The following is an 18,651-nucleotide window of genomic DNA, read 5'->3' on the forward strand; positions in this document are numbered from 1 at the left end:
ACATGTTTGAGAGAAAACAATTTGAAACACACTAACACGCTACTAATAAGTAAAAGACAAAAACTAAGAACAAAAGTTTAAAGAATAGAGGGAAAAAAGGTAATAACTGAAACAGGCTGCCTTCCAGTTGGCACATGTGCATGAGATTTTGTGATTTACCTTAATCACAGATAATAACGACAGAAATTACAGTATAGAATAAGTGTTCTTGATTGGATCTATATTCACTGATGTGACTGATCGCACAGTCACATCAGTTCATACCTGCTTTTGCAGCAATGGCGAAACATGCAAGGTTACAAAAGTTGATAGCTGCGTGACCCGCTGAAATGATTTCAAAGTGCAGCTTGTGCCAGTAGTCATCATTTTCGACTTGGATTTCATTAACTCTTCTGGCACACTATGGTAATTTCTTGTGAAGCACTTGTTGTTTATGTTGAAAGATGCTATAGAAATAAAAATGTGCATACTTTTACTTTACTTGCTCACCTTCTCTAACCTTCACATTTGTCTCCGCTATCGGCAGTTATGTAATGATGATGCCTTTCAAGCGTCAGGCTCTGGTGGAATTTGACAGCGTGGAGAGTGCTGAGCGCTGCGTGTCATTCGGAACCCGTGATGCTGTCTACGTCGCTGAGCAGCAGGCTTTTTTTAACTTCTCTACCAGCCAGAGAATCACCAGACCCACCAACACAGACGACCCCTCCAGTGGAAACAAAGTCCTCCTGTTGTCCATACAGAACCCTGTGTATCCCATTACCACTGTAAGTCCTTTACCCCACCTAAGACTCTTGCCATATCTTCAACTTGTGTTAGAAAAGAAACTTTTTGCTATCTGAGCTAAAACTCTTTAACCAGGTCTCTTTTTACCCTTCAAGGACGCCTGCTCCTGCGTTAATAATGATTACAGTCATTGTACATTACTTAAAATGTTTGCCTCAGGAATACAGATACAGAGATACAAGCTTACATTGTCAGACATCTATTATTAACAAACCCTCTGTGCCTTTGCTCTGTGTATACATTCTTTATCTGTGTATACATCCTCAACAATATCTTTGTAATTTAGATTAGTGCTAATGTCTCACTGCTTATTTGTAAAATAATGTAAGCTTTTAACTTTTAGTCAAAATTAGCTCATAAATGTAAAGGTTTTAAGCGTTAAAGCCCATTTTCCATTTCTGTTTTCTTAAGTCCATTTTCTTGGTGACCAGTAGGTACGTTGCAGTTTTTACAGTGTGGTCTCTGTCTTTCTCTCAGGATGTGTTGTACACTGTGTGCAACCCAGTTGGTAACGTCCTACGTATTGTCATCTTCAAACGCAACGGCATCCAGGCCATGGTTGAATATCCTGACTGTGTGTGTGTGTGTATGTGTGTGTGTGCGCACACAATTGCATGTGTGCTTGGGGTATATCACAGATTAGCAGAGAAATGCCAACATGCGTTTTCATTTTTCTAAGCTCCAGTTCAGAGCTTAATAGACTCGTTTGGATACAAAATAATGAACACAGGATGGTAGAAGAGGATTATAGCTAACTGGATGTGTTTTGTTGATGCCAGATCAAAGTTCACTTCATTAAACCTGACAGTGCATCATCCTGAGGGCTGTGGTAGTCTTGTTTTTCTCTGCTGATCCTGATGAGTCAACCTTAACAAGCTTGTTAACATTTGAGTCAGTAAAGGATGCTCAGAAGGCCAAACTGGCTCTGAATGGAGCTGACATCTATGCTGGCTGCTGCACACTCAAGATTGAATACGCTCGGGTAAACACATGCACATACACTCACACAGTCATGCCCATGCACATGAACACACATTTAAAAAGAGGTGCTGTGCTCTGTTGCCCCTTGCAGCCCAACAGACTGAACGTCATCTGCAACAACAACACCAGCTGGGATTACACCAAACCCTTCCTCCTGCACCGAGGTAGCGTTCCCTCTTTTAATCTCTGATCAATGAAAGCACTTTAAGCATATTCTTTAAAGTTTACTTCGAGGCAGTCCGAAAGTCTTTTTCCATGGCCACTCAGAACTCCTCCCACACCTGAGTTTTTGCTTCAGCCACTGCCCGAGCCACTTCACGCTTGGACTGTCAGTACATATCAGCTACCTCTGAAGCCACACAGGCTAACCAAGCCTGATAGGACTCCTTCTTAGCCTTGTGGCTCCCTTCACCTCTGGTGTCCACCATTTGGTTTGGGGGTTAACCAACGACAGGCACCAACCACCTTGCGGCTGCAGCTCAGTGCAGCGGCTTCGGCAATGGAAGTGCTGAACATGGTCCATTCGGACTCAATGTCCGCAGTCTCTCTCGGAATGCTGGTGAAGCTCTGCCGGAGGTGTGCGTTGTAAATCTCACAGACTGGGGCCTCTGCCAGACATTCCCAGCACACCCTCACTATACGTTTAGGTGCACCAGGTCTGTCCAGCGTTCTCCCCCGCCACCTCATCCAACTCACCACCTGGTGCTGAATTTGATTAGGTTGAGGAGTTTAAGTATCTCGGGGTCTTGTTCATAAGTGAGTTGGGAGAAGAGAGCGGGAGATCAACAGACAGATTGGTGCTGCGGCTGCAGGGATGCGGACAGTGTACCGTTCCATCATGGAGAAGAGAGAGCTGAGTGTAAAAGCAAAGCTCTCAATTGACTGCTTGATCTACGTCCCTACCCTCACCTATGGTCACAAGCTGTAGGTAGTAGAGATGGCACGATACCACTTTTTTATGTCCGATACCGATATCATAAATTTGAATATCTGCCGATACCGATATGAATCCGATATAGTGTTTTTTAATCAACAAAACTGTTTTTTTAAATATCTTGCTGCATTTTGTATAAGTTCATACTCAAGTTTAAAACAACAACTACACTAAAGCTATTCTGTTATACCTGTATGCAAAAAAAAAATTTCATAGTTCAGCAATACTGATCAATCTAATAAACTTAAACCTACACCATCCTCCCTATTCTGGTATTTTAAAGAGTACTTAGCATAAATATTAAGCAACCTAACTAATAGGGTTCCAACTCCCAGCAACAACAAAAATAAATAAATAAAAAATAAGGAACCACCCCTCACGCTCCACCTCATGATGCTTAATCGACGTAATCAACCTTAATTTGATGCAGTGTGAAAAAAAATGCACAGAAATCAATTATTTTTCAAGAAATATTAAATAGATTCAACATCTTTCTTCAACAAAATTGCAGACTGCACAGATGGTACCTTCCCAAAGGAAAAAGTACTATAGCTTACTAGGGTATATATATTAGACTTAATAGTCACTATATACAGTAATTGACTTCTATTCATTTTACATCAAATTAAAACTTTGGGTGTCAGATAATTATTTATTAAAAGCTAGACATTTTAAATGAGAATAAGAAAGAAAAGTATGTCTTTGTGCCCCCTTTTCCCTGTTAATGCCCTATCGGCCCCCCTGGCTAAACTTTGCTAGATCCGCCCCTGCACAGTTACCAGCGTCAGCTACGTAGAAAAAGATCCTCGAGTAGAAAGTAATATTAAATACATTCTAACAACAGCTGATCAAGCTTAAACGTGCTGCTGTTGTTCAGCCGCTGGTTTCCTCTTTCTGGTGCAAAGTGGGCCAAAAGCAAACTAGAGACACGACTCGCAACAGAAAAGCCGATCAGCTGATCGTTAAGCAGTTTCATGATTGAAGTAGCAGCAAGAAGAGGCAGTCGCTCCATATATCGTTTGTTAAGCTTAACGCAGGAATGCTTTACAAACATTCAGAGATGGACTTACACACTTGCTTTACTTCTCTCGGGGATAACTTTGTCAGAGATGAAATGCCGGGTTGCTAGCGAAGCTCCACATGCTATCCAGACCACCTACAGATCCCGCATGCCACAGCCGCTCTATCACGTGATGCATACTGCTCCGACGTGCTAACGTTCTGAGGCGAGTTACGGCGTGTTGCAAGTTTTGTGAGGTGCTTTCGTGATATTTAATGGATCGGATTACATTTTTTATTTTTCTCCGATATCCGATCCAGTAATTTAGGTCAGTATCGGACCGATACCGATACGTAATATCGGATCGGTCCATCTCTAGTAGGTAGTGACCGAAAGAACAAGATCGCGGATACAAGCGGCAGAAATGGGCTTCCTCAGAAGGGTGGCTGGCCTTTCCCTTAGAGATAGGTTCAGAAGTTCTGCCAGAGGGGCTCAGAGTAGAGCCGCTGTTCCTTACATTGAAAGGAGCCAGCTGAGGTGGTTCGGGCATCTGACAAGGATGCCTCCTAGGCGCCTTCTGTGCGAGGTTTTCCGGGCATGTCCCACTGGGAGGAGGCCCCAGGGCAGACCCAGGACATGCTGGAGAGATTATATCTCTCGGCTGGCCTGGGAGTTCCACCGGACAAGCTGGAGGAAGTGGCTGTGGAGAGGGACGTCTGGGCTTCTCTGCTTAGGCTGCTGTCCCCACGATCCGGCCCGGATAAGCGGAAGAAGATGGATGGTTCACGTCAAGTAAAATTAATATGTTGACATTTTACTTATTCCTTCTAGTGAACATTATTATCTTCTTTTTACACAGCAGGAATGTGTCTTATAAAGCACAATACATTTTGTTTGCAATCTGAGTAAATATAAACAGAGTAAATTTACTCCAGTTCAGTTGGAAAACCTCAGGAGGAGCTTGGAAATGTCAATGCACTAAGATGACATTAAAAGGACAAAAGACTGATAAGGTGTGTCCCAATTAAAGGGCTGCATCCTCAAAGAACCCAGCCTATGTAAACCGTGAAGGCTGGGTCATTTGAGGATTTGGTGTATGCGATTTTTTTGGTTTCTTAAGTATCTGAGGATGAGAGCGCACAAGACCATGAAAACGTGACTGTTAATTTTAAGATTAGCTAGTAAGTAGCAGCTAATGTTCATGGGACTAGTGTCATCTTACTTTGCAAATATAATATGCATAAAGATAAAATTCTTGTATTAATAAATTAGATTTAAAATTCTCATTAGTGAAATTTAGCTCAGTTTTAAATACTGAACTTCAGCAAGGATTCAAGTTGCATTTATTTCTATTTCTATATCACTTCATATCTTCATCTCAAAGACAAGTGTATAAGGCTGTTTTGGACATGAGACAAATATTGTTCTTTTACTATATTGGCACTACTGCGTTTGTCTGAAGGCTTACTTATATTGGTAAAAAGAAAAGTCAAAATGAAGAGTAGACTGATATACTAAATATTCCTTTATTGGGTGAGGAAATCATGCCATATCTTAACCGTTTTAAGTCATATAGAATAGATGTGATGTAATGCTGTAATGCAAACACAGCAGTACTATTAGTACTAAAATACTCCATGTTTCAAATAACTAAAGAAAAGAAATATTGACATCTATTTTCAGCTACATTCTGGTGCTTATAGGTTTCTGAATATAAAACTTTTCACTGCTTTTCATCATTTTTACTTGGAGGTACATACGTTGTGCTTTAGATTCAGAGAGAGAAAAAAATCAGGGGAAACGGCTGGATACACAAAATGGTGACAGACTCAAGTGGTATGAACCACTACAAAAATAACATAAGAGCAGTAGTTTCTCCACATTTACTTTTTGTCTTATTAGGGGTATTAAATAAGTTGAGATCCCATTTGGCACACTAGCACACTGAGTCTATTTGGCTCAACAGCACCAAGAAGAGGCAGCAAAATAACCAAGTTACCATTAACATTAGTGCAATGAATCCTGAATCCTGCTTGTACCGGGACTTAAGTAATATTTAGGACTGAAAACCAGGCAGCATTCACTAATTTCGTTCCTTTAAATTCAGATAAAACTGAAGGTATATTGTACTTGGCCTTACAAGTATGTTATCTAACTAGTATGCTATCTAACCTCTAGATGGCGTTACCCTGTCCTCCAGTAACACTCTGATGAATCTTGAAAATTGTTTTTGACCAGAGGATATGTTCTTCAGTGTGCATATTAAACAAAAATGTAGGACAGTTTTCTTTCATTTGTACAACATCTCTAAAATTAGAAACATCCTTTCTCAGAGTGACACTGAAAAACTAGTTCATGTATTTATTACTTCTAGGCTGGACTACTCTAATTCATTATTATCCAACTGCGCTTAAGACTCTCTGAAAAGCCTTCAGTGGATCCAAAATGCTGCAGCAAGAGTACTGACAGGTGCCAGAAAGAGATAACATATTCTTTCTCTCATACTTCCTTCTCTTCACTGGCTCCCTCTTTGAACTGCAATCAAACTTAAAATCCTTGTCCTCACATACAAGTTCTTGAATAATCTGGCCCTATCTTATCTTAAAGACCTAATAGTACTGTATCACCCCATTTGAGCACTTTGTTTGTTTGTTACAGAGCGGGGGAAGGGGAGACAACGTCATGCCATATTGGGAGAGCATCCATCTAACGGAGGTGGTACTGTCTGTCTTCATCCCTCCCTGTCTAGCTGCCAATATGTTATCTCTTCCACTTGTTCCACTGCAATTACTGTGAGTCCACTGTACCACATAATATCCCCTGAGTATCTGTGCGTATCTTTGCAGGTACACACTGGCCCCTCTTGCCTCTACCTGCTAAAAGCCAGAACTGGAGGTACAGCGAGGAGGTGCAGGAGAGGATCTCTTACCCGCTACTCCAGAAGACCTCCCCCACATTCTCTTCCTCTTTCCTTGGCAAAAGCATTACTAGCTCTGTCACCATGGTGAGCGGTCTCCATCCTGTTAAGATGAACTGCAGCCGTATTTTCAACCTCTTCTGTCTCTACGGCAATGTCGAGAAGGTGTGTAAGGATCCTCTCTGACTTTTAGAGGTCATGTTGATATGAAAATACATATATTGTACAATAGTTCCTATAATTTTCTTTTAATAAATCTTAATCATAACTTATGTTCTAGGTATGTATGATTTAGTTTATTTTTACAGTGCTCAAAAAAAGAAAACATCAGATCTCAATGGAAAAAAATAATTCTGGATAGCTATACTAAAACAAAAGGATGCCACATCATTGGATGGAAATGAAAATTAGCAGCTTACAGAATGAAAATGTGAAAAAAGATGCAGCACACTAGTCCATTTTGTAGCAACTCAAAATGGCACTCAGTAGTTTGTATGACCCCCATGTGCTTGTATACATGCCTGACAATGTTGGAGCATTCTCCTAAAGAGACAATGGATGTTGTCCTGGGGAATCTCCTCCCACGTTTGGACCAGGACATCATTGAGCTTCTGAACAGTCTGAGGTGCAACCTGGGACGTGTCAAATGGACCGAAACATAATGCCACAGAGGTGTCCTTTAGGAACTCCCTGTTTACTCTGGCCATATGAGAGCAGGCATTGTTTTGAACCAAGACCAACCTACGACCCATACTCCAGTGTAGGGTCCAACAATGGGTGAAGGATTTAATTTCAATACCTATGGATAGTCAGGGTGCCTTTGCCTAGACTGTAGAGATCAAATGCAAGTTGGGTTCCTCAGTGCCAGGCAGTGAACACAGGGCCAGTTCGAACTTAATAAAAAAAGAAAAAACAAACAAGCCAAATCTCATGGACCATCATCAATCTGTATTAACTTCTCATGTATGCCTTAACCATGCATGTATTAATTCATTCATTCATTAAAGAGGTGTTCCCCCAGATGGTGTACTGAGAAATAAGGTATGCATTCAAATTTTTTTTACAGCCACAGATTAGCTGTCTACGAAGTTCATTTACTGTATTGGTGGCACTTTATAAAAATGTCCCACTATTAAGCATTAGTACGGTATTAGAAAGTCCTTAAGTCATCATGTACATATTTCTTTACACCTCCTCAGTATGTCATTTATAAATGTACATATGTTTATCCATCTGTTACTGTTACACCATGTACTACTGTCACTGCTATACTCACTGCTCACTATGTACAGCTATCACTGCAACAGCATCATTGCTGTTTATAATCACAATCATATTTATTATCATTATCATAATAATATCTGCATTCATAAATGGTTTGCTAAGGAGGAATGGTGCTCTGTAATTGTATGAATTAGTAAGGCAGTTAAAATGGAAATGGACTACTTTAAAAAAAAAAAAAAGAGCAACTGACCTGCCATTTAAAGAAAAGCGAGTAGCTTCTATCTTAAAAGGTCTTTTGCAGAGTTGGCAAAAGTACAGACATTCTGTACTATGCAAATACTACTGTTAAAAACTACTCAAGTAAAAGTTGAAGTACTGATTTCTTACACGTCTTCAACAACACTAATTAGCCTGCAGTTTGTAGCTATCCACTTCACTGTGCTTCTCCTTCAAGCTGCATCCACTGTTTGTTTGGGTGGGTGATTTGGGCATCAATAGCATGTAATTTCAAGCCTGCGCTAATCAACATCTCATCTCTCCTGTGACCCATGGCTTTTTATATTCAGAGCAAGTGAATATATTTTAGTTTCAATATTAATGATTTAAAAAATTGCAGTAGAGAGAGTAGGGGCAGGGTTAAGGGGATGGTGACACTCATGCAAAATAAATAAATACTGCAGTTATCGGCAGCTACCATGCTGCAAAATGGTAGCTCTTCAGCTAAAGAAAATATCTTCTGTGTTTGCAGGTGAAGTTCATGAAAAGCATTCCAGGCACAGCATTGGTAGAGATGGGTGATGAGTATGCTGTGGACCGAGCTGTGACTCACCTAAATGGTATCAAAGTATTTGGCAAGAAATTCAACGTCTGGTAAGCACTAAATATGCATGCTTCAGACTTGAAGACACTTGGGGTTTGTGGTAGGGAGTCTGATGTAGTCTATCCGGTCGTTAAGTGATGACGTGACGAATCCTACTTCCGGGCCTAAAGTAGTCTGCGTTTAATATGGGTTTTGTGTTGTTAACATGTTTAATGTTTTGTATTTTCTTCTATTTAATCTCAAAAAACTCCTAAAACAGTCAGTGATCACTGTTGACCTCCCTCGGCTTTTATTACCGCTAATCATTTATTTAAGCTCAGTTTTTAAAAAAAAGTTAGCTTGTTTATATTAGGCTAACATAGCTGTGTCGCTAGTGGTCACGTAACACATCATTATATACCAGCTAGTATATCTTCTTCATTTATGTTGGAAGTGATAACAGAGCTGTACGTTTTAATTTGTTTCCAAAACCCCGCAGTCAGGACCAGTGTTGGTCAAGTTACTTGAAAAAAGTAATCAGTAACTAATTACTGATTACTCCCCAAAAAAGTAATCCCATTACTTTACTGATTACTTATTTTCAAAAGTAATTCATTACATAGTTACTTAGTTACTTTTTAAAAACACGATTTACAACCTGAATAGGTAATAAAGCGATAGATCTTTCAGCCCAATTCTACTTTTTCTACATAATCCATCATACAAAATGTAATCAAATGGAAAAGTTCCTTTTTAAAACTTGTTTTATTAGTTTTAATCTTTTAACTTCATGCATCAAGCAAAAAAAAAATTGTGTTTAAACTCACTCTTTCAAATAGATGCAAGTAAAACACAGCAGAAAATAAATAAAGTCAAAGACTAGCGGTCCTTTTGCTCTATTTTCACCTGTATAGCAGGAGTGGGGTAGGCGGAGGTGTGCTCTGGTGCAGGTGTGCCGCAGCGGTCAGTTGAAGAATCCGTGAGTTTCTCTGTGAATTTCCCATTACGTTGTAGCGCACTCGGTGCTCACTTGGAAGTTTAGGGTTTTTTTTGCTGTAAATAGAAGTTTTCTTCCCACGCACAACGGACACTAATGTTTTTGTCACTTTTTATGGAATCAAACTTAAAGTAAGGTCAGTACTTCCACGCTTTAAACGCTGCACGCTCATACTCTCTCCCGCACTCGATATTGTTGATCTGCACACAGCTGTTGTCACGAACGACGCACTTGCTTACGTCACTGTCATGAGACATTCTCGCAAAAAAGTCACGGTTTTAGTAACGCAGTAACGCAGAGTTCCTACGGCAAAGTAACGGTAATCTAATTACCGTTTTTGCAATAGTAATCCCTTTTTCTACTCGTTACTTGAAAAAAGTAAGTGGATTACATATCCTGTAATCATCTCATGTCCTGCCCATCTCTGGTCAGGACATGCTATATTGTATTTAGATAGAAGCTAGCGAGCTAACTCCCTGCTAACTTCTAACTCCGTTAAATGTCATAAATTCCGTTTTCATGGATGCCTGGATGTTAAACTCAATTGTTACACCTGGTAGAGCAGAACGCTGATCATTTTTATTAAAGATGAAAGACTTTAGACAGTTTTTCTACTCTCAGTAATGCCATAGTGATCGTTTGATATATGGACCTGCAGCGGAGTTTAGGCCCAGACACGGCTAGTGACGTCAGACTTAACGACCGGATAACAAAATATCTTAACTGCTACCTAAAAGTACATGATGCTGACATTGGCTCTAGTGATATTCATGTCATGATCATAGGTCAAAACTGAGAAGAAACGTGCATGTTTAAATAAAGGAAAGGAACACATTTTTTTTTAAGACCTGATATCCAAGAACTCTCCAAGGACTGAAAATTCCTACAAGCTGTCACTTGTATTTTACATAAATAACAGCAGTTAGCCTCTATTTTTTTTTATAAAATATGTTGGGCTGTTCCAGCCTTTGCAAATTTGTAGAAATACTGAATTATTGTATTTTTTCATTACTTCAGTCAGTGACTATCTGCCCAGAACTTAAAGGAGATCTATTTTATCCATTACCTGAAACAAGCCACTTGAGTTCACTTTTTTAATGTTAAGCCAACTCTCTTCTGATTGGTAAGGTATCCCCCCTCCATGAAATCATACTGTACAGAAAGTAGAAAAAGCCTTAACAAGCAGACTGACGCATAGGATTTTGGCTCACACTGATAACATGTCCTTACAATACTTTGTCTATCACACATCCCTTTATCTGACCCTGCTCAGTGTGTCCAAGCAACAGGCTGTGATTCCCAGTCAGGTCTTTGAGCTGGGTGACGGCACCTGCAGCTACCAGGACTTTAGTCTAACAAGGAACAACCGCTTCAGCAGTGCACAGAGCAGCAGGAACATCATCCAGCCACCCGCCACTGTGCTGCACTTCTACAATGCCCCACCAAACCTCAATCAACACCAGTTGCAAAAGGCAAGGCCACACCTGCATGAGACTTATTATTTCAATGGAGAAATGCTAGACTGAATGTCTACTCCAAGTGAGCTTTCTAAGTAGACAAGTATGCGCTCCACTGTGGCACGCCTTGAACTTTCTAAGTAGATCAAAGATAAGGAGTGGTATGTTGGTTGTTTGTTTGGAAGCATCTTTATTCACACATAGAAAGAAATGGGCTCAAGTTATTTTCTTTCTGCTCAGTGTACGTAACAGAATAGACAACAAATAATTACTATGGAATAAATAGATGGAATAGACTTGTTACTATATAAAATAAAATAAACAGTAAATTAAACTTTGTAAATGTTTTGATTTTACACACGGTACATCTTGACATTTTAAGGTGTCAATAAACCTAGTATACCATCATAATAACCTTGTTCAGGGAGATTTAATCTTCAAGTTACTCAGTTTTGCCTGTGGTCTTAAGATCACTACTGTAAACTTATTTTTAGCAGTGACAACCAACATTGAAAACCAACACTTTTTGTCAAGTTTTAGTTTGGTTTTATATTAACAAAAGAAAATGCAGGAATTGCTTTTAAAAATGCTTTTCTATCTTTCTTGCCAACAGCTCTGTACTGAATACAACATTTCAGCATTCTCTAAGTTCAAGGTTTTTGATGCCAAACGTAAGTTTAACCAATTAAGCAGCGATAATAACTCCTCAGGTCCAGGTATCAGGAGATATCATTCAGTGTGTACACGTGTGGTTTTTGTTGTTATAAACATTTCCGTCTTTCCCCCATCTTCCTCTTCCTCTAAGCAGCCAGCTCAAAGACTCTGTCTGGTCTGTTGGAGTTTGACAGTAAGACTGAAGCTGTGGAGGCTCTGACAGTCCTCAACCACCACCAGATCCGAATACCCAGTAAGTATTCAAATGATTCTCAGAACTGCTGACAGCAGGTTGCTGGCAGTCCCTGTGAAACCAGTTGCTAAAGACATGTTCTGATATTGCTTCAGAAAGTGAGAAAGAGGGTCCAAGACATGCAGAGGATGACTGAGTCAGACTTAAAGCAGAATGTTTATCGGCTGGTACCAATAATCAAGAAGAAACATAAATTCAAAAGGGTAAACTGAAAATTATTAACCACAAGGAAGATCACTAGAGTTACTAGGAAAACCACACTGTCAGTGTCCTGTGTCACACTCTGTTGTGACACAGGACAAGGGGAAAGAGGATGACAAGACACAGCTTATTATAGTTAAAAAAAAAAAAAAAAAAAAAAAAAAAATATATATATATATATATATATATATATATATATATATATATATATATATATATATATATATATATTAGGGGTGCAACGATACACAAAATTCACGGTTCGGTTCGGTTCGATACTTTGGTGTCACGGTTCGATATTTTTTCGATACAAAAAAAATGTTCATGCCTTTTTAATTTGTCATTTATTAAAATTATAAATATATATTTTAACTCAAAAGTACAGTTTTTAAATTTAACCCTAACCCTTGTGCGTGTTTTTCATTTTGACAGCGAATGCGCACCTGCGGACCACTTATGTGCAGCCCTGGTTATTTAGCTCATCATATTGCAGCCACAGAAATTCTTTTGTCCATGAAACCATAAAGCTGCACTTTCTTTTTGCCTTATAGTCTGATTTGTCATAACTTCTCCGTTTTGTGGTAAGCTTTTCTTTGGCTGTCACTTCTTCACCCTGACCTGTCTTATTTGGCTCAGCAGAACTAAAATATATATCCTGCTGCTTTTACACACGCACTCACATAAACTCAGCGATTCTCTGCGCGATCAACCTCTCACATGTTTAAGCTTGCTGCGGGAGATTTCACTTGTCATGTTTGCATAGTAAGCTAACAATTAATAAGACGATGTCAGAGGAATTGGTGCACAAATTATCATCACTCACAGATCAGTGCTGTCGCTCTCTATACACAGTTCGCACGATTGCAAAGTGAAAGCAAAAAAACAAGCGCAAATTCAAACGCGATTTCAATATGTCACATATTGACAGTGGCTCACCGATGCCAATGACATAATTACCCAGCTACATTTCTGAAAGAATGCAAAAGCATTGACATATATTTTTCCTACAATAGCCCGACGGGCAGGGCAGAGATAGATTTTGGTAGCCCGACTGAAAAAAATCACTAGCTCCGGGACGTCGGGCTAGCGATATTGCAAGCCCTGTATCTGATTGAGGAATCACTCATCTTTGGAAAAAATAGTTTATTACAGAGAAATGTCTCTTTCCAAAATAAAAGCTATACTATCCGCTTCTTCTGGGCTATATTCTCAGCAGCATAAGGAGAATCATGTGCTAACAGCTGTCTAAATGACTCGGCTAAAGTTAGTAGCATGCTTGTTGTTTTTGTCTTTGCACTAGGATGATGTCGGCGTAAATGTGCAGTCATATTCGTTGTGTTCCCACTAGTGCTTTCAGGTTAATCTCGTTGAAATGACCTTAACGCCACAACACGGCAAATCTCTGTTAACGAGCTACCGCCGATCGCCCCGTGCATGGGGCTAGACGGCCAACACGTTAACGAGCTAACTGCGCTAACACACTAGTTCCCACCCATGTAATTGAGCATTGCATGGCACATCCAACATACTGTTTTACTTTAGTCCATGACTCGCTTACCTTCAGGGTCATACGTCACATGAAAACCAAAATAATTCCAAACGCCAGATCTGAATGAGGGTGGGGGAGGGTGGGGGAGGTGCCCTGCGCTCTTCCTTCTGTCTATGCTGTCTGTGTGGAGCGCTCAGTGGATCTGCGCTCGACAGTGCAGCCTAGGCGGAGTAGTCGAACGCAGATTCACTGAGCGCTCCACACAGACAGCATCGTCAGAAGGAAAGTTGATAAAATAAATTACAAATGTTGTATTGTTCGATACATATGCGTACCGAACCGAAAGCACTGTATCGAACGGTTCAATATCGATACGAATATCGTTGCACCCCTAATATATATATATATATATATATATATATATATATATATATATATATATACACATATATATATATATATATATATATATATATATACACATATATATATATATATATATATATATATACATATAATATAAAATAATTACTGAAATAGGATAATTACAACAATCAGAATTAATTATTTTGTCTTCAAGTTAGAAAAAATAGATAAGACAAATTAAGACTAGTTACCTAGAACGAAGGATGACGTTAACAGACAAGATGAATGGGTTTCAAGGTCCTAATCACTCTAACATAAGGTATAATGTTTTGTTCAGTTCCCCTTTCTTTCAGCATGGTCAGTGCAGAGTGCAGCCTCTCATATGAGATTGGACAAGCAACAGCTTGTGTTCACTATTATATGAGGCTTTACATAGGTTGGGTAAAAAAAATTAAGTAAAGAAATTAGAACGCCATCAAACAGATAAGCATTATTCAAACTTCAGGACAAAGTGTCTCATATGTTTGTGATGTTAAACTGAATGTCAGGAGTGGTCTTTCACAATAAAGTCAACATCTTTTCTCCAACCTGCAGATAGCTCCAGCCCTTTCACCCTGAAGCTCTGCTTCTCCACCTCCTCCCATCTGTGACCCAGAAACAAGATGGCCCGGACAAACTGGAAAAGAGTTTATTTGTTCCTTGAAACAATTCTACTTTTTCAATGGATGATTGCTGTGTGGTCAATGTAGAAAAAAAGATTTTAGCAATAAACTAAATAAGTGACACTCTTGAAAATTAGATAATCGAGCCAGACTTTTCTTTGTTAACATTTGTTAATATTTCATCTCATAGTTTCGGTGTAATTTGTTTGAATGTAAAGTGTTTGAATTAGTTAAATTCCTTACAGGGGCTTAAAATGGAGTACACTAGGAAAAATCTAATGGGAAGCAATTAGAAACATTTGTCTTAGTTCTGTGTTCAGTCCAAAGACAAATGATGATAACAACCTTGTTTTATTTGTGTAATTAAAGAGAAAATATAGAGAGCTTATATCATTATTAAAGCCCACCTGCATCAAACTTTTGCCTCAACTTAAAAATATGAAAAAAGCCTTTTAATAAACTTATATTAAATCAAAAATACAGTTTGTTCCAAAACCACTAAACCACTGCTGAACTCATTTGGTAGTTCTTTAAAGCTAAACAGCAACTTCAACTAATAAATTCATGTCTGTTTAAAAAAACAAATATCTGCTTTTACTATTACTGTGAGCGCCCTGATGTTGTATTTACTCTTCCCATCATCAAAATGTAAATAATATTTTGTAAAGAAGGTGCTGGGTGTAACTGCTGTAAAGTACTGTGTGTTATGTTCACTATAAGTAAAACATTAACCCCAGGAACATTTATGCACTTTATGGTTGTTGATGAGTACTGCTCGCACTTCCAGTTGTTGGATTATATAGCATACCTTCTTTTTCCTGGATAATGTTGTCTAATGCTGCCTTCCAAACTTTTTGAATCAAACCTTAAATACACTGCTTAAACCAAACTAATTAATTTTTGCTGTGATGTATTTGTGTCATGAAAGGACGCTGAACAGCAACAGAGTTAATAAAACTATTGATTTCTGTTTACTAACAGAAATCAACCAGCAAGATAGAATCATTAAAAATGCGTTGAACATGAATTTTTATTTTGTTTCTACGTTCCTGCATCGTTTGAAACCAAAGACACCAAAGCAGGCAGAAGATTTAAAGATTGATGAACTAAGTTTTTAAAAAATGCCACAATGTAAATACATACATAATTTTTGCTACATGTCTGGATCAGGCTAACTTTACCACTTAGCCAAATGTCTGATTTTTTTGTACATGTTAAAATATAATATAACAGCAATGAAGAACACAATCAAAACAAAACATAGTGAAAACAAGATAATCATAATAAATAACATGTTGAAAAAGGACTAGGAAGAAGCATAAGCTTATTTAATCCCACTAATATTTCTACTAATAATCAATCCCTTTTTCTCCTTGTTTATGCCCTATCCTTTCATAAATCCTTCCAATTTGTTACATGGTTTTATTATCCCAATATACTGTTAAGAGTTATGCATATTTACAAATATTTAATACATACATGCTCATATATACATATATGTATACACACATATGTTTACACACACACACACACACACACACACACACACACACACACACACACGAATAGTGGGTGACAGCACCAGGTCCAAGCCTACATACTCCCTCTTCTTTGTGAAAAACATATTTTTGTGGCTCTTTTTAAACAGTCATACTGGGATTTTGCTTCATCTTTTTACCCAGTCTTTTCCACAGGTATACTCCACATACAAGATGCAATAACTTTTTAAAACCGTACAGATAAAGGGATGTTTTACATTTATTTTCCTCCTCAGATTGTATTTTCCCATCCCTTTTAGAATATTGTCTGGAAGTAGGTTGGTTATTGCTTTAAACATAATTTTATAGAGCTGTTTTAAATCTTGTTATACTATGTATAATAACAAGAAAGGCTTTCAATTCAACTTGTGCAGTGTGAAAATGAACTAGATAAGTGAATTTTAGTATTTTGGATTTGTATTTACACTTATTTATGACAGGAGTTATTTCTTATTCTTCCCATGCTGTAAGGAACATTGAGTTAGGATTCCTATCAATCAGGCTTTAGATAGAGTCAACAGAGGCTCTGCAATTCTTTATGCCAGATTTGGTCCAACATTTACAAAATAACTGTTGAAGCTCTTGACTACATCAGCAGCATTGTCCTCTATGATGCCATTATCAATAAAATACTGAGGATAACTTTGTTGTGCAGAAATATGTTTAATAATAATATTCAATATACCCCATATTCCCTTAATATTGTGTTTGCTATTGTCCAGTATTTTCCTGTAATATTGGTCAATTTATTTTTCTATTTTTTTAATATTTTTTCTTTTTCTAATCTTTTGTCTTTTTGTTCTTTTTTTAAAATCTGTATAGAGTGTGCTTTTTTTTTTTTACACGCATTTTGTAAACCCTTAGTGGTTGAACTGAATATTTTTGCTTTCTGCTGTATCATATTGTTGAACATTCTGTTGGAAGCTGCTACGCAAGTAACCCCAGCGGAAGGGGTTACACGAATAGGATGAGGGCCCGATGGAATCTTTGAAACATTCAGATTGAAGGCGCAACAACTAGTAGCTCAGTGTTTCAACATTCGGAAGAAGGAACTGCTCTCACGGCTAGAGATTGATGGGGTACAACACAAATGCTACAGCAACGAGCAGCCAGAACTACAGGTCAGGGGGGAAATTTTATCACGCCCACCAGAGATTGGGTACCAAGTCCCAAGTGCGATAGAACAATGATCGTTCCAAGGTGTACTCTCAGTGGGGAACAATATGAGAACAGCACCACTAAGGTTGGACTGGAAAAGGACTGGAAGCATATGGGAGAAGGACGCAACCCCCTAACTGGTTGAGAAGGACGCAACCCAGGATGCTTAGTGGCTAGTGGATCTAAGTGCAGACCACAACAACCTCCCTGAACAGGCTCCAGTAACCATCAAGTGGGAGATATTCTCCAGTATGAAGAGTTGGAAATCACCAGGCCAAAACATGTTTCATGCCTACTGGCTGAAGAAGCTGACTGTACTCCACGAGCAGCCAGAATAGAACCAGTCCCATCCACCCAATAACCTGCTGGAACATGGAAGCTCCTGTCAGGCATCATATCACCTAGGATGAGCATGCACATGGCTCAATACATGAGCGGGGTTACAAAAAAAATGGCAAGAATACCAGCTAAGACTGTGCACTGCTGGATGGATTACAAGAAGGCCTATGAATGCTTAGAACTGTGCAAGATCAACAGGACCCTAAGAGCCTTCATCAGAAGCGACACTAGTGTTGTGGCGAACAACACAGGCAAATGGAAACCATGAAGAGGCTGCCAGGAAAGCAGCAACCACCAAGGACCTGCAGAAGGTCAGGAAAGTCCTGAGGAGTCAGCTGAATGGTAAGAACAAGATCCAGGCTATCAGCCCCTATGCCCTGCCTGTGATCATGTACCCTGCTGGAATAATAAGCTGGCCAAAGGAGGAGATCGAAGCCACTGAAATCTAAGACGAGGAAGCTCCTTACCATGTATGGAGGGTTTCACTCCAAGTCCAGCACCCTGAGACAATATGTTAAGTGGAAGGAAGGAAGCCGGAGAGTAGTGAGTGTCAGTACCACAGTTCAGGAGGAGACAACAAACATCAACGAATACATCAGGAAAATGGCCCGAACGGACCGCATCCTCAGTGAATACCTTGGGCAGCAGGAGGAGGAGCAAGAGAATGAAGAGGAGGAACCATCATGGAAGGATAGGCCCCTGCACGGTATGTACCACTGGCAGATAGAGGAAGTGGCTGACATCCAGAAGTCCTACCAGTGGCTGGATAAAGCTGGACTAAAAGACAGCACAGAGGTACTAATCATGGCAGCACAAGAACAAGCTCTGAGCACAAGATCCATAAAAATGGCGAAAACAAGAAACAGTGGTGAACCTTTGCAGGAGTGGCCTGCCAACCA

General features: G+C 39.2%; 1 protein-coding gene across 3 annotated transcripts in view; it reads left to right on the forward strand.

Annotated features, from left to right (window-relative positions):
• Nucleotides 1-14,853, forward strand: part of LOC113024713 (heterogeneous nuclear ribonucleoprotein L-like) — a 44,821-nt gene extending 29,968 nt beyond the window's left edge. For 2 of the 3 annotated variants that reach the window (XM_026171998.2, XM_080302513.1), the window contains exons 3-13: nt 527-764; nt 1,261-1,346; nt 1,669-1,765; nt 1,856-1,928; nt 6,357-6,416; nt 6,545-6,780; nt 8,588-8,709; nt 10,909-11,107; nt 11,706-11,763; nt 11,901-11,999; nt 14,650-14,853. In XM_026171998.2, coding sequence (XP_026027783.1) covers nt 527-764; nt 1,261-1,346; nt 1,669-1,765; nt 1,856-1,928; nt 6,357-6,416; nt 6,545-6,780; nt 8,588-8,709; nt 10,909-11,107; nt 11,706-11,763; nt 11,901-11,999; nt 14,650-14,705 — 1,324 coding nt within the window. In that variant the 3' untranslated portion in view covers nt 14,706-14,853. The remainder of the gene's footprint in view (nt 1-526; nt 765-1,260; nt 1,347-1,668; nt 1,766-1,855; nt 1,929-6,356; nt 6,417-6,544; nt 6,781-8,587; nt 8,710-10,908; nt 11,108-11,705; nt 11,764-11,900; nt 12,000-14,649) is intronic. The other variant, XM_026171999.2, reaches the window with a different exon arrangement.
• Nucleotides 14,854-18,651: the final 3,798 nt, after the last annotated feature.

Source organism: Astatotilapia calliptera, chromosome 6, assembly GCF_964374335.1.
Source record: "Astatotilapia calliptera chromosome 6, fAstCal68.1, whole genome shotgun sequence".
NCBI classification, from domain to species: Eukaryota; Metazoa; Chordata; class Actinopteri; order Cichliformes; family Cichlidae; genus Astatotilapia; species Astatotilapia calliptera.